The sequence below is a fragment of the Leptidea sinapis genome, chromosome 1, assembly GCF_905404315.1.
Source record: "Leptidea sinapis chromosome 1, ilLepSina1.1, whole genome shotgun sequence".
NCBI lineage: Eukaryota > Metazoa > Arthropoda > Insecta > Lepidoptera > Pieridae > Leptidea > Leptidea sinapis.
The window spans coordinates 21775909-21797273 of record NC_066265.1 but is presented as its reverse complement, the minus strand read 5'-3'; the positions used below and the strand labels follow the sequence as shown (position 1 = coordinate 21797273).

Here is a 21365-nt window from a genome sequence, read left to right as displayed (position 1 = left end):
TAGTGAACACAGGATTTCAGACTGCCTTTTTTATATTTTATAGTGATGGTCTACAATCTATAGTGAAGGGAGGCTAAAAAACAACTCATATCAATTAAAATAATAGAGCCACGATATAAATGTTATTTAATATAAAGTAGACGTCACTATGACTGCCCCATTAGCTAATATATTATTATTATTTATTTATTTATTTAACCTATAAATCCCCTATCCTTACAGAGTGACCAATTGCTATATAGGCTTGACTTAAATAAGGATCGAAATTCGTTCAGTGAGCACGCAAACAAGTCAATCCTATGTGAAAGTTCGTTTAAATTTCGTAATGCGACTGTAAAAGGCATTACCAGCAGCTGCTGTCGCCTTCGCCTTGTCGCGCCCATCCGGTACCCACAGACCTATTCGCTCCAGTAGGGCTGGATGGCTCCCCATACCACGCAAAATTTTCCATAAATATAAAACCAGGAGTACGTCCCTCGCAGTTTCTAGTTTGTCATACCCATCTCTCTCCATTTATCATACCATGCCAAGAACAAAAAGTGTAGGGTATAAAAGTGGATATCCTGGGTATACTTTGAATAGTTTTAGATATATAAACCTAACAAATTTATTTGTATTCGTTCCAACACGTGGAGCCCATATGATAGCATTATTTTCTAAATCTTAAGTTATACACTGAAGTTCGATCAGAAGCAGACTGCATGGCGATCCAGGTGTTCGTGCGATACATGAATGGAGTACAGCAAATGACATGGAATTTAACATATCCAAATGTTACATAATGAGCTTTGGACGTCTGAGATACCCGATTTTTTTGACTACACAATTGGGAACACTACACTAACAAGAACTTTAATAATGAAAGATCTGGGTTGCAAAAGAATCTTTCCAGCGATTGGGAGTTGTCTTGCGAAATGCACGCAATTTTAAAACGGAATGAGCCTTTCGCCTTCTGTATAATGCGCTAGTTCGCAGTAAATTAGAAGCAAGCTCATGTGTTTGGAACCCCCATTGTTCCACCTATGACAGGCTACTTGAAATGGTCCAAAAAGCTTTTCTCATGTTTTTTTTTCAAACATAACTTTGGATACTACCCATTCATGTATCCTACAGCATTTCTCCTGGGCTGCCTTAGTTCAAAGTCAAATATCTTTATTCATTGAAATCATATTTGATCATTTTGAATCGTCAATTTAACGTTTCTTATAATAATAAGAGCTATATAATATAGTTTGTAAAAATAATACATATACTTATCTTATCTCTAGAAAATTATAATACACATTTTGTTTTATTAAAACAGAGTTAGAGCATGTTCATTCCCAAGCATTTTTATCATCTAAGTAATCCGTTATTTTATAGTAAGCTTTTTTATAAAGTGTCCGTTTAATTGAATTTTTAAATTTGTTTATTGTCAGATTAAGCATATCACTTGGGAGTTTGTTATAAAAGTGTATACATTGCCCTTTAAATGATTTATCAACTTTATGGAGCCTGGTAGTGGTAACAGCAAGCTTATCTTTATTCCTAGTATGAAACTTATGACTATCGCTATTTTTCTTAAACAAGTTAATATTCCTGTGCACATACATCAGATTTTCATAAATATATTGACAAGTGACGGTCATTATTCTTATCTCCTAAAATTTTTCACGGAGTGATTCTGTGGGTTGTATATACCATATACAATATATACCAACCCATATTGTAAATTGCACGAACAGCCCTCTTCTGCAGCACAAAGATGATGTTAATATCTGCAGCACTTCCCCACAGCAGTATACCATAAGGCGTAATGCTGTGAAAGTAGCTGAAATAGACTAGTCTAGCTGTGGTTACATCTGTATAGAGACGGATATTTTTGACTGCGTATGCTGCAGAACTGAGCCTTTTCGATAATGTATCAATATGAGGGCCCCATTGAAGCTTATTATCGAGGATTATACCTAGAAATACAGTGGTGTCCACGAGAGCTAATTCTTCGTTTTTAATTATAATATTAGCTTTTACTTGTTTCACATTTGGTAGTATAAATCTAATACACTTTGTTTTATTCTCATTAAGTAGAAGATTATTAATATAAAACCACTTTACTACCTTCGAAATTGCATTGTTTACATCTTCGAAAACGTTTTGTTGTTGTTTAAGTTTAAATAAAAGTGACGTGTCATCTGCAAACAACACTACCTCATGATCGTCCCTCACAAAACGGGGTAGATCATTTATGTATACTAAGAATAAAAATGGTCCAAGTATTGAGCCTTGTGGCACACCTAAATTAACCGCTGATCCTGGGGAACGCTTTCCATTCACGTTGACTCTTTGGACTCTATCACTCAAATAGGAAAAGAGAAAATCTAAGGCAACACCCCTAATACCATAAGTTTAATTGTAGAATATTACTTTGTAATCATATTTTTTCGATGAAAAAAAAAGCCCGCTGAGTTTGTTGCGCCCATTCTTCTCAGGTCTGAGGCATTCATTTTGGAATGGGTGGTAGTTTTTGACTATCAATAAGTGATGTCACATCCTATTTTGAATAAAAATATTTGAATTCGAATATGTATCAGTACTAACTAAGCCTTGTTGATAAAATACTTACCTACACGTGCGTACACTCCATTGAAGCAATAGAGTTGTCAGGTTATTTTTCTAACCGACTTTACGAGGGGCACACTGAAATGATAGGGAATAAAATATTTCTGATTGAGTTACAACACAACAAACTCTTAGAAAAAAAATTTCAAAAACAAAAACTATGTTGGTTTAAAGTTGACACGTCGTTGACAGAAATGGAGCTCACGCGTGAACATTTTCGTGCCATAATTTATCACAATTTTCGTCGCGGCTTTTCTCAAGATAAATGTCTCAGTGAACTTGTTTCGATTTATGATGTTGAAGCACAGAGTCAAACGACACTATACCGCTGGTATGCCGAGTTCCGACGCGGTCGTGTGCCGCTCAGCACTGTTTCTTCTGCAGGTCGACCAAGAACAGCGGTCACGCTTGAAAACATCGCAGTTGTGCGAACTATTGTATTAGTTGACCGTCATGTGACATACGAGCAGATTCAAGGGTCATCAGTATCGGAATGAGTGCAATACAGTCGATATTACATAATGAACTTTGTGTAAGAAAGCTAGTTTCCCGATGGGTACTCCACAATTTGTCCGAAGAGCAAAAGGCGGCTCGTGTAGATTGGTGCCGGAATACTCTGCAACGCTTCAACGGAGGGAAGTCAAATGCCGTTTATAATATCGTCTCTAGTGACGAATCATGGATTTATTCATACGAACCTAAAAGAAAACATCAGTCAGAAGTTTAGGTCTTCGAAGACGAGGTCTAACCTACGAAACTGGTTCGCTCCCGCAGCGTGTCAAAGAAAATGGTACATGTCTCGAAAAAGGGGCATGTTGCTACAATTCATCAACTTTACAGGATCGCAGAACGGTTACCGCTGAGTGGTATATCACGGTTCGTTTGCCAGTAATGATAGCCGAACTCCGAAAAAATAACCCGAAACGTCGCATCATCTTACATCACGAAAATGCTCGAAAAACAAATGATTTATTGAAGCAGGAAAACGTTGAGCTGATGGGCCATCCTCCGTACAGTCCTGACCAGAGCCCAAACGATTTCTTTACATTCGCTAGAATGAAAGATTTATTACGCGGTCAACGGTTTGAAGACCCCGAAGCAGCTGTGGAAGCGTACAAATCAGCCATTTCGTCAATGTCAACTTCAGACTGGAATTAATGTTTTAATGATTGGTTTGCACGAATGGAAAATTGCATTAAGTTGAACGGAGAATACTTCGAAAAACAATAAAATACAATTTAGCCATACCGTGCATGTGGTTTTTCTTATTCCCGATCATTTCAGTGTGCCCCTCCGTAAAAAAGGAGTTTTGGAACGAAGTTCCTTATGGGGCGTTGCGGAGCGTAAAAAAGTATAAAGCGTAAGATTTTTATGTATAGTGTATGTATGATAGCTATACAGTGTATAATGTAATAAATTGAAATATTTTATTTGAAATATTGAGGAAATTGAGGAAACTTTGAAATGTGTTTTTAAACTTTGTCCGTTGAAGTTTCACTTCTAGCACAGTCTTAAGAGACGGGGCATATATTGTTTTCCTGAGTGTCAATTACGAATATGACATCTATTTTGTGGTCAAATCAGTATCATTTACGAGATTTTCAGGAGTGTCATTACAGATATGATACCGATTTCAAGATCCAAGATGGTGGATGTGACATTTTCAATAAAATCAATATGGGTATCATTTTTGAGATTTTCGGGAGTGTCGGTGAACACACAATTTTATTTCATAAGTCCAGCATTATCGGCTTCTGCTCCCTCGAGAATCATGAAAACAATACCCATAATAAATAATGGCATATTTAAAAAGAGCGCGGAAACAAATAACCACGTAACACTCGACTTGTATTGACTGTGAAAACCGCTTAGGGGCCTCGTCGATGCGCATGTCATTTGTGTGAGTATGTCATTTCGAACGTTTGTAGGTAGTTTCCGTACTGGTACGTGTCTACTGTGGTCTTGTTGACACGCTGCAAAGGCTGGTTGTCCAGATGGTATGTGTAATGCTGTGGATACCGAGACCGACTAAATGATGTCACCGAGTATATGTCAATGTTAAAATATTATTTATTATCCCGACTCCATTTTAATATTCTATGAATATCATCTTGTAATTTTATATGATGCAATTCCTCTTTTATTTGCAGCGAAAGTTCAGCAAATAACAAACATGTTGATTTACGGACGATTTCTGGCAGATCATTAATCATAATAAATTGGGGGGTTCCTAAATTGCTGCACTGATTTACAACTGAGTTAGAATGGAACCCGCCACAGTTAACATAATGTCGCCGGTCACTTAAGTAGCTGGCGAAGAACGACAATGTGTGTGTACAACACACATTGTCGTTCCGTGCCGAGGTTGGACATTTTCTTGAGTAAAATATCGTTATCAACCACATCGAAGGCTTTTTGGAAATCAAAATATGCTACATCCACCTGGCCTCCAGCATCCACCGCTGGGACTATTTGTGTCATTTAATGGAGCAAATTCCCCGCGGTGCCTCTTCCTGGACTTAACTTAGATACTACTTGTCTAAATAGACTCTGATGTATAACAGTCTCAAATACTTTTGATAGAGTGCTCAGAACTGCAACAGGCCTATATTTACTGGGGTCTGAATAGTTGTAGATTTAAATAATTAAATTTTAAAACTACATGTCGTAAAATATTTTACCGTTAAGCAGATGACAACGCGAATTCAGATCCACTCAAATGTAACACGATTTGAAGACGTGTTCAATCTTTAGCTGAAAATATCAGGATAACTGATCCTGGGATATATACATTTTTAAATATAAACTTTAATATATGTGTAATATATTAAATCTTATAAAGATAAGAAATTTAAACATAGGTACCTGTTTAACAAATGTTTCAGATTTTATTTTGAAATTAAATCACATTAGATGTTACACAATTATTATATCAAATTATACTTCAATATCTTCTGCAGATACATAGTCTTCATCGACAGCTCATTCTTAATCTAGTTGTAAAAAGGTCAATGACCGAATTTCTTTCAAGTACGCGTCCAGAGTAGGAATTGTACAATAAACTTATGGATACAACCTACCCATTTCCGTAGAGGCTACAATAAGGCACATTCCTTTGTAGTATATAAGACCATATCTGATGATAGTTCCAGTCGAGAAGAGGTGACACCCTTAACACTTGCGGCCACGATGGATCTGTTTTCTGTAAGAATATACATCTTTATATTAATTTGTGCAGTCATAGAGCGGCACAACCATATTTCAGGGCGCTTGCACTTATGGACTTACAAGAGATAGAGGTTCCGCAATTGTAGGAAAATTTTCTCCTTAGTCTATAATATACTAAGGTTTATAAATTGAGTCTTAATAAGGAGATATAAGAGTTTAATTTTTTAACCATAATATAAATATTTGGGATTAAGGCCACGGAGAATGTGACGAACTGACAAGCACGAATGCAGAAAGTCAACGAAAGTCTAAAATAACTCATTTCGGTAAATAAGTAAATATACCTTGAAATTGGAATTATGATTAAGGTGTATGCACACTAGACTGAACCACACAGGAGCGAATAATACATAGGCATGCACGTGGCTTGGGTTTATATCAATATATATTATTATCTACTTATATAATAAATTTTTCCGTGAAGAACAATTATTTAATAGGAACCTATTAGAATTATCATTATTGGGTAATACATTTTTATGTTAAGAAGGGATGAGAGGAGCTGGACGTTCAGCGGATGTTAATTGATACGCCTTGCTTGTTACAATGCAGTGCCGCTCAAAAGTTGTGAAAAACTCAAAAATGCTGAGCGGAACTACAATTTCACTCGTCACATTGAGACATAAGATATTAAGTCTCATTTTTCTAGTAGTTACACAAGCTACGGTGCCCTTCAGACTGAACACAATAATCTTTACACACTTCACGGCAGAAAAAGGTGTCGTTGTGGTAGCCATAATGTAGCCGGCTGCCTGTGCAAGGTTTAACCGGCCCCACTATCACGAAAGTAAATACAAATTTGGAATGATTTTCAATTACATCCTACATTGGAGTGCTTAGGTAATAACATATAATAAATCATTTCAGTTCCAACATAACAAAAGATCTTGAATAAAAAATGGTGCAGTGTGAATATGCCTTTAGAGCTGTCGGAGTTTAATAAAGATGCTTACGTGGTTGTGATTGGATAATGTGAGAAACACATACAAACACACGGAACACTAATAATGGTGATTCAAAGAGTAATAGGCAGACAGGCCGATATTTTTAACCTAAAAGCATAACATAACGTAGTTTCATAATAAGATTAGAATTACCTATCTTTATTGGGTAATAACTAAAGTAAATACAAATTTGGAATGATTTTCAATGTCAGCTAAAGAAAATGCACATACAATGTGCATTTTTAAACATAATTTATTAATTAATAAATAGTAGGCATTTTACTAGTATCTGATATTATGATACATCTACGTTATTCATCTGTTTTAGGTCAAAGAGAGTTCCGAAAAACATCTGTAACAAAGCTTAGCTCTTCAAAAATTTTATTAAAATATAATGCAAATTATTTTCTGACTTCACATAGTCATTAGTGATGACCTAAAGAATGACTGGTTTTATTTTTTACGCTATAATAATATTGCAGAATGAAGCTGTATCGTGCACTGTCCAATATTATCCTCAACATTATTGCTTTGTACCTAATCCTTTTAATTGGTAAATACTCAATTTGAAAAATTAATCTTTCTTTCGTACTTTTTACACGTTAAGGACTGATTAAAAATTATTATTTATGATAAAATATACTTATTATACCTATATATTTAATTTATTTTTATTTTATTATATTTTATTTATTCAATTCAAAATCATTCATAACGCGCGATAATATTAGTCCAGGAGGAATCGGCGAATGAGTGCCGAAAAGTGATCCCGCTTCTATTTTTTATGCGATCATCCGAAATTGTCTATACAATTGCAAGGAATTGTTATTTTTCAACAAGACATTTTTATATTTAAAAAAAATGAGGTGGAATTGTTTGCGGCACTCATGCGCCGATTCCTATATAGACTATACTAATAATACCTAGCTAATAAGTAAAATACGTCATACGCAGTCAAGCGATATAATCAAATACAAATATTATTTATATTCTTTGGTTATAACCGCACTGATATACTCGAACAAAAAAAAAAATTTGCATAAAAAACGCGTTGCATAGCCAAACAAAATATATTCGATTGCCTATTATATTTCTTATTACAACTGGACTTTCATTTGAATTTAGTTCTTATGCAGTCTTCTTAGAGCATAATTTGGCAGGTGATAAAAATCGCATATCGCGTAAATATTAAATAACACTTGCCAATTTTAATAAATAATAGGTTATATGCTTATAAACATAATATAATAGGTTAAGAATCACCGCGCCGCGTCCGTCTTTCCAAGCACTTACACACACTCACCTGTAGAAACTGCAATGTTTCACTGTAGGGGTCAGTCCGTCTCGTTCCCAACAAACAAGCCCGCAGCCTTTTGTCTTCTTCTAACACGTTTGCCAACGCCATCTTCATCTCGCCTTCGGTCACCGATAGTTGTATGCCGTAATGTGCCTCTATCTCTTTTATAAACCTCTCAATTTCCCTAAAAGGTCCTTTCGTTCTCATGTACACTACTTTGAGACGCTTCGCTATATCGTCCTGTTTATAAATTTCCTTTAAAACATTTATTGTGATATCCAAGAGAACTGTGCAGTCTTTTCCACCGTTGAAAGAGAGGAACACTTGATCGAGTGCAAATTGAGTGAAACATTGTTGTAATATCTGTAAATATAATTATCTGTACTAAGAAGGTCGCCTCAACTAATTCTTAATTCGGTCATAATTCATAATATTAAGATTTGGGGGCGTCCATAAATTACGTGTGATGTTTAAGGAGGGGAGGGGGTTGAGTCAAATCTCATCTAATCTTACGTTGCAGAGAGGGGGGGGGGGGGGGCAAATATCACGCAATTTTTTTCTAATTGAAACAAAAAAAGTTATACTATTTCGATCCATTTTATCATATGGACATGTTGGATCCAATAGTCTCTCTTCAGACCGTGCATGATTCTCCATGGACTGAATTAGAGTAGATATTCTTTTTTTAATCACAGTATTTACGATTTAAGTAAGTATTCTATTGTTATATTTTTATTACACTATAACTCTCAGCAATATTGATTAATAGTCTTAACTAGTCGTGAATAAAAGCACGAAGCAAATTTTCTTTTTCTTTTTACAATAACAATCCAACTCGTTTACTAAGAAACCCCCATTTTGAAAATCTCACGTGAGATTGGGGGATGGGGGAGGGGGTTGAATAAAATCTCACGACACCTCACTAGGGGGGGAGGGAGGTACAGAAATTTCAAAAAACACCTCACGTAATTTATGGACGCCCCCTATAACATTAATGGGTTTTTTCAATTGCAGAAAAAATCATCTGCCAGCCTCACTCTTGTTTGACAAAACATATAATATTATTGTCACTGTTATCTGCTTCTTAAGATACTTTAAGTGGCTTATGGAAATATTATATCCATTGGGCATCGGCAGCCGATATAAGTGAAAACCTAATCCTTTTAGTATTATTATTTTAAATTTCATGTTTAAAAACCATTTAATTATTCATTTCAATTTATTGTTATAAATTATTTTCTGATATATTAATCAAACAACTGATATAATAATAAAAACAAACACTATTTTAACAATGCACAGTATATGTTGTACACTAATGTTGCACAATACGCAGCTGTATAGCTACAGATATACTGCTATAAGCATTTCGTAAGTGTCGAACTATACATGTCGGTGACACGAACCCGTATGATTTTCCCCTACTAAAAAGTGCCCAACGCGGCTAAAGAAGTTTTCACTCCAAAAACAATTACCTCTTCGGACTCCCGGAGTACTTCTGTGAAGTCTTCAAAGTTGGCAATGTCCTTCTTTTGTGGCATCCTCCCTGCTCCCTGAAATAATCCACCGCAACAAATGAACGATATGACTTGAAAGGGAAAATCCAATAAATTAATTCGTTACGTTACATTTTAATAACAGCTTTATCTATAATAACAAAGCAAATATTATGTTATAAGAACCGTGTAAAGGTAATTTTGTACAATTTATATTATCAGCCTCGTACAAGGTCAAGTAATTCTATCGCAATACAACTTCATATTATCAAGGTCATACGTTCAAAATAGTCGTGGGTTAACTCTCGGTAATCTCTTTTACACCCATACCAGGTAGAAGTTGCAGCTCATGAGCCTATGTCCTATTTTTTCTGATTCTGTAGTGACAAAGGTAAGATAAAGACAAAAAGTTTTAAATTTGGAATAACTTTACTTCGCGTTTATACATAAAGTTACTCCAACTTTAAAATAACATCTCCCTGTCATGTAATTCTGTAGTGGCAAAGGTAAGATAAAGACAAAAAGTTTTAAATTTGGAATAACTTTTTTTTTTATAATATTGAGACACACAAATTATCTTGCCCCAAACTAGGCATAGCCTGTAGTACTATGGGTGCAAGACAACGATATATTTAATACAATATACTTACTTAAACATACATAAATACATATACATACTTTACTTCACGTTTATACATAAAGTTACTCCAACTTCAAAATTACATCTCCCTGTCATGTAATTCTGTAGTGGCAAAGGTAAAATAAAGACAAAAAGTTTTATATTGGAAATAACTTTACTTCGCGTTTATACATAAAGTTACTCCAACTTTAAAATTTCTTCTCCCTGCCATGTAATTCTGTAGTGGCAAAGGTAAAATAAAGACAAAAGGTTTTAAATTTGGAATAACTTTACTTCGCGTTTATACATAAAGTTACTCCAACTTCAAAATTACATCTCCCTGTCATGTAATTCTGTAGTGGCAAAGGTAAAATAAAGACAAAAAGTTTTATATTGGAAATAACTTTACTTCGCGTTTATACATAAAGTTACTCCAACTTTAAAATTTCTTCTCCCTGCCATGTAATTCTGTAGTGGCAAAGGTAAAATAAAGACAAAAAGTTTTAAATTTGGAATAACTTTACTTCGCGTTTATACATAAAGTTACTCCAACTTCAAAATTACATCTCCCTGTCATGTAATTCTGTAGTGGCAAAGGTAAAATAAAGACAAAAAGTTTTATATTGGAAATAACTTTACTTCGCGTTTATACATAAAGTTACTCCAACTTTAAAATTTCTTCTCCCTGCCATGTAATTCTGTAGTGGCAAAGGTAAAATAAAGACAAAAAGTTTTAAATTTGGAATAACTTTACTTCGCGTTTATACATAAAGTTACTCCAACTTCAAAATTACATCTCCCTGTCATGTAATTCTGTAGTGGCAAAGGTAAAATAAAGACAAAAAGTTTTATATTGGAAATAACTTTACTTCGCGTTTATACATAAAGTTACTCCAACTTTAAAATTTCTTCTCCCTGCCATGTAATTCTGTAGTGGCAAAGGTAAAATAAAGACAAAAAGTTTTAAATTTGGAATAACTTTACTTCGCGTTTATACATAAAGTTACTCCAACTTCAAAATTACATCTCCCTGTCATGTAATTCTGTAGTGGCAAAGGTAAAATAAAGACAAAAAGTTTTATATTGGAAATAACTTTACTTCGCGTTTATACATAAAGTTACTCCAACTTTAAAATTTCTTCTCCCTGCCATGTAATTCTGTAGTGGCAAAGGTAAAATAAAGACAAAAAGTTTTAAATTTGGAATAACTTTACTTCGCGTTTATACATAAAGTTACTCCAACTTCAAAATTACATCTCCCTGTCATGTAATTCTGTAGTGGCAAAGGTAAAATAAAGACAAAAAGTTTTATATTGGAAATAACTTTACTTCGCGTTTATACATAAAGTTACTCCAACTTTAAAATTTCTTCTCCCTGCCATGTAATTCTGTAGTGGCAAAGGTAAAATAAAGACAAAAAGTTTTAAATTTGGAATAACTTTACTTCGCGTTTATACATAAAGTTACTCCAACTTTAAAATTTCTTCTCCCTGCCATGTAATTCTGTAGTGGCAAAGGTAAAATAAAGACAAAAAGTTTTAAATTTGGAATAACTTTACTTCGCGTTTATACATAAAGTTACTCCAACTTTAAAATTACTTCTCCGTATCATGTAATTCTGTAGTGGCAAAGGTAAAATAAAGACAATTGTTTTAAATTTGGATTAACTTTACTTCGCGTTTATACATAAAGTTACTCCAACTTTAAAATTACTTCTCCCTGTCATGTAATTCTGTAGTGGCAAAGGTAAAATAAATACAAAAAGTTTTATATTGGAAATAACTTTACTTCGCGTTTATACATAAAGTTACTCCAACTTTAAAATTTCTTCTCCCTGCCATGTAATTCTGTAGTGGCAAAGGTAAAATAAAGACAAAAAGTTTTAAATTTGGAATAACTTTACTTCGCGTTTATACATAAAGTTACTCCAACTTTAAAATTACTTCTCCGTATCATGTAATTCTGTAGTGGCAAAGGTAAAATAAAGACAATTGTTTTAAATTTGGATTAACTTTACTTCGCGTTTATACATAAAGTTACTCCAACTTTAAAATTACTTCTCCCTGTCATGTAATTCTGTAGTGGCAAAGGTAAAATAAAGACAAAAAGTTTTTAATTTGGAATAACTTTACTTCGCGTTTATACATAAAGTTACTCCAACTTTAAAACTACTTCTCCCTGTCATGTAATTCTGTAGTGGCAAAGGTAAGATAAAGACGAAAAGTTTTAAATTTGGAATAACTTTACTTCACGTTTATACATAAAGTTACTCCATCTTCAAAATTACATCTCCCTGTCATGTAATTCTATAGTGGCAAAGGTAAAATAAAGACAAAAAGTTTTATATTGGAAATAACTTTACTTCGCGTTTATACATAAAGTTACTCCAACTTTAAAATTACTTCTCCCTGCCATGTAATTCTGTAATAACAAAGGTAAAATAAAATGAAAAAGTTTTAAATTTGGAATAACTTTACTTCGCGTTTATACATAAAGTTACTCCAACTTTAAAATTACTTCTCCCTGTCATGTAATTCTGTAGTGGCAAAGGTAAAACAAAGACAAAGTTTTAAATTTGGAATAACTTTACTTCGCGTTTATACATAAAGTCACTCCAACTTTAAAATTACTTCTCCCTGCCATGTAATTCTGTAATGACAAAGGTAAAACAAAGACATAAAGTTTAAAATTTGGAATAACTTTACTTCGCGTTTATACATAAAGTCACTCCAACTTTAAAATTACTTCTCCCTGTCATGTAATTCTGTAGTGGCAAAGGTAAAATAAAGACAAAAAGTTTTAAATTTGGAATAACTTTACTTCGCGTTTATACATAAAGTCACTCCAATTTTAAAATTACTTCTCCCTGTCATGTAATTCTGTAGTGCAAAGGTAAAATAAAGACAAGAAGGTTTAAATTTGGAATTTAGTTACCGCTTTGTTTCGTTGGCTTATTTCATCCATTTTATGCTTATTACTTTATCTCTTCTATATTTTATTATAAAAGCTAGTGAAACGGATGTTACATAAAGTAGTAATAAATATAATTAACATAATTTGTGAAGTATTTATTGGCTTCATAAGTTATTTTCCCAAAATTGCTCATTTTTATGCCAGTGACTGTTAAGCAATATTAAACGTAGTGTGAAATCAATTCGAATGAAAGTATTAAAATATTTTTTATTAAATGGAACACAATTGATTATAACAATTGTTTTTTATTAAAGAAAAGGTTTCCATTTGTTTTTCCGGGAGAAAATATTTAAGTACTTATTTTAAACAAACGATTTTTTATTCATAAATATGTGGTGGCAAACCACCATACTCTCGGCTTTACTGTTTGTTTTTTCTTTCTAATTAATATTTCTTTTAATATAGATTAAAAAGAGTAGGAATTCTTATATTATGTTGATAAAGTATCGTTCAAAAACTTACCTAATAAATTAGTGTCTTAAAATACATCACAAATTTAATCCTACCTTAACTTTCAACTAACTGTGATTTCAAATAATTTTATTTATCAAAGAAATCTTATCTAATCGAATTTTGTTGTTAACAGATTGAAGATCGTATATGATTAAACAATAGAAACAATTGTGAATTGCAAAATTTCTGCAACTCTAAATAATAACTTTAAATTATAAGCCATATTTTTGCAAACATAATTTAAAAACACCTTAATAAGAGATATTCTACTTATACTATATTCTTACAAAATAAGGAACGCAATACATAGTGTAGAAGAGTTTAGTAATTTAAACGCACTTAATAAAATTGAAACATGTGTATTTTCGTTTTCACTAATAATTATAGTACTAACTGACTTAATACAATTTGGACAGCGTTACTCCTTACAATTACACAATAAGTAATGCCCACTGGAACTTAGCGCTCTGGCTTATATAGGGCACAACCGTCCACCGTGACAATGTTACCAACTGTTAGTTGTCCCTGCTGTATTGTCAACTGACTTACACGAATCAAGTTGAATCTGAATATTTTATGCTATTATAGTTATTTCCAATTATAGTGGTAATTATATAAAATAACATTACTAACACAGTAAGTAGTTAAGTAAATGCAATTATTATTAACTTATTAACATATCAAGCTGGCAATAGTCTCTAGGGTTATTACCAACAGTTTTTCTCCATTGGTGAAGGTTAGGTGTTTAGTCAAGAAAGAGAATTAATAAAATTATAATATTAATTGCTTAGGAGATATTGCCCATTTAACATGGACAAAAGTACTGGCCTTAATATTTCTGCGGTCCTGGTGAAAATACCTTAATTTTATTTTGTTACCAACTTTAAGTAAAACGCATATAATAATTAAAGTATTATTATTTTAGTTAGCCCGACGTTTCAAGACCTTTCCAGATCTCGTTTTCACGGCGAGTTAGCAAACTTTAGGAAATTTTCTCTTTAGGAGATTAGAGATATTGAACAGAATGGATAATTTATTTGTTATTTTAGTAATATAATCTTTATGCTAGTTGGTTCAAGATTTCTAATCATTTTTGTATGTAATTGTTAAATAGCAGTTTTTCTTAGTAATAATTTTTAGAAAACACTGCTACATAATACTCGTAACAATAGCAGACTTGGCTCACTCGCTCGCTCGTTAACAAACTGGCGAAACCAATAACATTCTCCATATGAGAGTCAGGCATAAGTTTAGCAAGTGAAGCTTCTTATTAATTTAAGAAAATTAACTCTCAAGTCATTGAATTTAATTGAAAATAAAAAGAATTGTGGCGCATTGTTTATTAAATTACTGCCTGTAGGTATTGTCTTTAACGAAACAAGTATGGAAGTGTCGGAGAAGGTCCGTGATCTGTATCAACAACGGGAGGAGCGTCACTTATAAGAATGTATGTACATATATGTTTCGCTTAATGGAAATACTGCTGATATAAAAATTAGAATTTTATCAAATTATACAACAGTTATACTAGATATATTAATTATTGTTTTATTTTGAAATATAAGAGCGGGCAAATGGGCTAGAGACTCAGGTGACGGGAAGTGGTGAGCCAACATTCCATCAACATCTGCAAGACCAGGGATCAAGAGATTGAGATGGAGTATGGTGTATGATTGAAGGTCCCTGAGTCGTTTCGGTTCGGGGAAACTTCAGCCGGTCATTGATTCCACAAAGTGGCTGTGCTAGGCGAGAAGTCTCTTTTAACCCGGGCTGTAGCCAGACCTTTATATATATCTATCAAATATGATTATTATTATCTTACTAGCTAACCCAACAGACGTTGTTCTGTATGTAATAAATAAAATAATGCTTTTATATGAATTTGTCAATAATATATCATTACATCAAAAATTACTTCGTAAAATATGCACCCTGCTGTCGTAATGAAATTGTTTCACAACAGAACTGTCAAACCGTGCGTCACTAAATTGCGACACATCAAAGGAAAAACAAATTTGTTGTTTTTATTTAATTTAGCAGCATTTTCCTATTTATTCATCTTTTAAACCTTCTCTGGACTTCCACGAATAATTCAAGAACAAAATTAGCCAAATCGGTCCAGCCGTTCTCGAGTTTTAGCGAGACTAACGAACAGCAATTCATTTTTATATACATAGATAGATAGATAATAACTCGATAGGTCACTTGTACTTAGTTGTAATGTAATCTTGTGTAATGCTAAATGTCATTGCAAGTTTGTGACCTAAAATATTATACCAAAAAAATTGGCAGTTGTAGAGACTGCCGGTAGAAGTAAAAACTTACAACTTCTAGTATTAAAATTTCATAATGTTTAAAAACTATAAAATTATCAATTTACATTTTATTTTTAAAACGTCAATAATAAATCAAACAAAAACACTATTTCCACAATGCACTAGTTATATATATGTAGGTACATTGAACTTTTCTCTAAATCCATTCAATGTCACTAAGGACTAATGTTGCATGATACGTCACCTATATTGCTACAGAATACAGATATACCACAGAATATAATGTTATAAGTATTTACTCACGAGATTTCACTCATTCAAAAAGAGTCGAACTATATATATACATATATATATTTATAGCGTGCGCCAGTCATGAGCAGGTCAGTGACGCGAACCCATAACAGTTTCGCCTACTAAGAAGTACCCAACGCGGATAAACATGAGTTCACATCAATAACACACAACACTTAGATATAACAACTCAACATTTTGGGCCACGAGCCATCACAGGTTAATGAAAATAGCAATAACATATTCTCGATTCAAAGGACAGCAAAACATATCTTAACTTTTGGTATTAAAGATGTAAACATATCAAGTTGTAGTGTACTGCAGTACAGCTCCAATGACATGGCTCTGCGCCACTCACCCAGAGAATATACTTGTTATGTCTCAAAAGCCGTAACCACTTTTACCGGGACGATACGAAATGACGCGTACACCTTTCCAAAAAGGCCAGCTTCGCTCCTGTGATTCCTCACTTGTTTCATGTTTCACATTTCTTCCTGTAAGCCTCTTACGTGTTAATCTCTCTTTAAAAATAAGCTATAGCAATAGCTAGACCTGCACATTAAAGAGTAAATGTGATGCAATAGAAAATGAAGGAAAGATTAAAAATAAATCTCTGTATAGCCAAGATTGGATTAACAAATTGATTGAGATTATTATAGTCCGGTCAATTTAGACATTCGAAGTTACATAAAGTCCCAACAAGCTGAAAATCAGTGAAATTGTTCAAAACATAATTATAAACAATGTTTAAAAGTTCCCCATCATTCCCGTGTATGGATTTTTTTTATTCAAGGTCAAAGGTCAAAAAAACGAGTTTTTCGCGATTTTCAGCAAAACGGAATTTTTTTTCATAAAAATACCTCGGACAAAAATTGTAGATGATAAAATTATCTATATAAAATGTATCGATACTTTTTTTCTTACGAGCCACCGTTTCTGAGATATAACGATTCAAAGAGTTATAGAATAAAAATTTTTCCATATTTTAAATATTGTTTATAATTTTGTTTTGAACAATTTCACTGATTTTTAGCTTGTTGGGACTTTATGTAACTTCACTCTCATTTATTGGTCTAAATTGACCGGACTATTAACAGTGATAACATGAACTCTTATAATGATAACAATAACATTATATAATGTTGATAATATTATGTTTATCAAATAGATCATGTATGTAGTATGCACTTGCGATCCGAACATTCCCTCTGTCAATTGAACTATTCAGTTCAGCAAACCATACTTTACTTTATTATGGTCTTGACCATCACAGTGTGGGCCCGGAGAGGATATAGAGTTGGGACATAACCTCTTAACAATAGCTTACAGTTTGGTTTCTTGTTACATATTCTTTGTATGCTTTTATTATTTCATTCTTTGTACTTATTTAAACAATTCAAAAATGAGTTTTCAATTCAGCAATATTTCTTCTTAGTCCTAAGATGATTCATCAGACAATTAATCAGGTGTATGCGCCCACAGAAAAGGATAACAAGTGTGACATAGAATTATTTTATAACACACTCTCAGACTCGAATATTCTATCAATCACCTCATAGTCATGGGAGATCTGAATGCACAGGTCGGAACTGGAAAATCGGGAGAAGAATTAATAATGGGATGTCAAGGACATGGAAAAAGAAGTGCCAACGGCCAAGTATAGTAATAAACTTTTTAATAGAACACAACCTGTCATTACTTAACTCATTCTTCAGGAAGAATCCTAAATCTAAATGGACGTGGAGATCTCCAGGAGGCGATTACAAAAACGAAATTGATTATTATATGTATACTATATATGTTTACTAACCAACAAGGTGAAATCGTTTCAATATACACATGTTATCCAAAAACTAAACTGCAACACCATTCATCGAATGGTGCGCAGCTGTTTAACCTTACAACCATCAAAAATATCTAGGAAACATATTATCAGAAAACAGCTGCTCTCTCGCGACTACGATTCTAACAAAGTTGATACCTGCTCTGTAAAGTCACTGTTGGAAATCGCTAACTCTAGTCTAAATTTAAAGAAAAATATAACAAAACGGAATCAAAACTAAAAGAAGTTGTAAATAAGAACCCAAGCCAAACCAAGCGAAAGAACTTTGGAGTTACTGAAGGAAAGAAGATCACTAATAAACAAACAGGAGAGTAAAGGAACTCTAAGTAAAATAGCAAAACTTCATAAACAGATAAGAGAAAGTATGAAAAATGATAGAAAAGAAAAAAGATTAAAAACATTAGAAAAACACATTTAAGAAGGTGGTTTCAAGAAAGCTCTAATAGAACTAAGGGAAAAAGGCAAAGAATGGGTCCCCAAACTAAAAACAAAAAAAAACAACATAACAAAGCGAAAAGAAATACAAAAACTAGCTACAAACTTTTATAAAACCCTCTATACTGACGAAAACACCTTAGAACATACAGACAAACTACAGGAAAATATGGCATATACTAAGGTCAAGGAAGGCTATAAACTCGCAAAAGATGGTAAAAGCACCAGGGCCAGATAACATCCCTCTCATCCCCTCCCAGCTCATTAGCTGAGGAGAGGAAACATTGTTAAGAAAACGAAACTAAGTTTGCCATTGACAAAAATATTTAACGACATTCTTTGCACAGGCCACATCCCGAGCCAATGAGGTCATTCTTACATCATAGTCATCTACAAAAAAGGCGCAAAAGATGATAGACCAATAAGTCTCATATCAAAAGTATACAAATTATAAAGTCTTTGAAAAAGTGATACTGGGCCGAATTTCAAAAATAATAGACAAGAACCAACCCATTTAGCAGGCAGGTTTTCGAAAAAATTTCAGCACTGTAGATCAAATTCACACCATTCACATTCACCATATAAGTGAATATGTTTACCTTGGACAAATAATATCCTCAGGGGACCAGATGACCAAAGAAATCAAAAAAGAATAGCAAATGGAAGGAAGAAGTACTGGTCTCTCAAGGAGATCATGAAAAGCAAGGAACTAAACATAAACATTAAAAGGAAAGTGTATACCACCTGTGTCATACCCTGTATAACTTGTGGCTTTGAAGCTTGGGCCCTTACTGAACAAACTAGCAGTGTGCCAGCGGAGAAGTATGTTGGGGATAAAAATTAAAGATAGAATCTCTAGCTCAGAAATCAGAGAAAATACCAAGCAAGTTACCCTTTGGTACCCACGGGATGGTAAGCGTAACCGAGGACGACCCACAAGACGCTGGGAAGACGAGCTCCAATATACTCTTGGTATACACTAGATTAGGGTGGCTCTTGATCAAATACATTGGAGAGAATTAGAGGAGGCCTTTGCCAATAGGCACTCCGAAATTAGAGATATAATTTAGATTTTTATACACTTTATTTATTATTAGAAATTTTTGTAAATTTTCGGAGAAATAAAGGCTATTTTTATTTTTTTAGTCCTCATTCATATAGTCCAGTGTTTAGTGCAAACAATGATAGGCTAAGGGACTCGGATTTGAATTCTGTTGTTTGATGATATATGTATATGTGTATACATATATAATAAAAACATAGGTGACAATTTTAAATTAATAAATTTATTAAAAATAAAACTTATATAAACTACATTATAAAAAATTGAAGTTAACATTGAATGTTAAAACATAAACATGGTAAATTAAATGTTTTTTTTTTCATTATTTTAAATCACTCTTATAATAAATCACACACACACCTTCTTTGTAGGAGGCTCTTGCAATTCATTGAATATAACATCATTGAGTCTGATTGTAGCGCGCATCATTTCCTTCTTTGGAGATACATTTCTAACATTAAACACATCAAGTATAGAGGTAGATATATCTCTGCCTATATTATCTGACACCATTTTCTTAGCTACACTAGCTGGATCATCACCAATTGCGAAACAATAGACATAAGCAATTATTTCAACATGCACAGTGTTTTCTTTATTTCTGAGCAGTCCATTAAAATGTTTTAGAAATTCCACAGCCATTGCTGGTAAATTCATTGTAACATGAATTTTGGCTCCTTCTTTTAATTTCTCAGTTCCATCACAAATGTTTGAGACAAATTTCTGAAAAATATCACATATAAAGTCTTTTCCATCAAGATTGTATGATCTGAAAATATTCATGTTCACCTTATTGTGTTTTGCATTGTGATTGAGCCACTTGAAGGAGTCAGGGTTCAGATCATTAGCAAAAACTGTACACTTGCGTCTAGCTGCCGGTACCGCAAATGGACCAACACCACAAAACACATCAAATAATACATCATTGGGATTTAAAAAGCTTAAAATCCTTTCATGTTCTTTTCCTAACCGAGGGTTCCAGTAAACTTTAGAAAAGTCAAACTGAAAATTGCACCGGTTTTCTTTAACTGTAACAAAATAATCTTCAGTGCCAGCGACCACTTCCATCTTGAAGTTACGGTAAGTATTATCAATAATGTTACTTTTATTTACAACTGTTTTACATGTTTTAATCTTGTCTAGTAATACTTGACCTATGAGATGGCGATATTCATGTAAATGTTCTCTTAAATTTAAGTGAATGATATGCCCAATCTGTGAGAAGCCACTTACTGTCTCTTCATTCTCTGGGAGAACTGCTTTGAAAATTGTATCTATCTTAAAGTTGTCGTATGAAAGTTGTACACTTTGCAAACTAAAACTTGTATGATCAATATTATGTTCTTGAAAAATGGACTTGTCTTTTTCGGAGAATTCATTCCATTGTGTTATTTTTTCCGGATTGAAATATACACATTTAGTGACAGCATCTTGGGCTTGAACAGGCTTGAAATTCTCTAATTTTAGAAAGTATTGCTTGAGTATGTTGCTTATTTTAGATAACTTTTCCTCACGTACTTTCAGTACTGGTAGAATTACATTTAATGAGAATTTTGTGCGATCTAAATCACGCATACCCCGAACACCTACCGGAGCTATTGGTATTTTGGAATTACTCGACATGGCACGTAAAAAACCGTGAAAAATATTTCGGATTATAGTCATAATATGACGCTACATAATAAAATTAGGATACTAACCTATTCCAAGGTCAGGATATGTAGATTACAGGTTCTCTAGGAGCGATGCTTTAAATTTGTAGCGGAGCTTTAATGTTTCATTGATTCTATTAACACAATATTTTTTTGATTTTAAAAATATTTTTATATTTAAACTCAAAACAGTAAGC

General features: G+C 33.2%; 2 protein-coding genes across 3 annotated transcripts in view; both read right to left on the bottom strand.

The window, feature by feature from the left end:
* LOC126978985 (FAD synthase-like) overlaps positions 1–21365 on the bottom strand; it is a 26147-nt gene extending 4782 nt beyond the window's left edge. The window contains exons 1-5 of one of the 2 annotated variants that reach the window (XM_050828238.1): positions 21217–21365; positions 9543–9620; positions 8074–8430; positions 5679–5800; positions 2603–2676 (exon numbers count right to left, since the gene is read on the bottom strand). In XM_050828238.1, the coding sequence (XP_050684195.1) occupies positions 2640–2676; positions 5679–5800; positions 8074–8430; positions 9543–9608 (582 nt within the window). In that variant the 5' untranslated portion in view covers positions 9609–9620; positions 21217–21365 and the 3' untranslated portion in view covers positions 2603–2639. The remainder of the gene's footprint in view (positions 1–2602; positions 2677–5678; positions 5801–8073; positions 8431–9542; positions 9621–21216) is intronic. The other variant, XM_050828156.1, reaches the window with a different exon arrangement.
* On the bottom strand, positions 19718–21222 carry LOC126976579 (tRNA (guanine(37)-N1)-methyltransferase). Its single transcript, XM_050825015.1, has one exon. The coding sequence runs from the start codon at positions 21179–21181 to the stop codon at positions 19865–19867; it is 1317 nt and encodes a 438-aa protein (XP_050680972.1). The 5' UTR covers positions 21182–21222; the 3' UTR covers positions 19718–19864.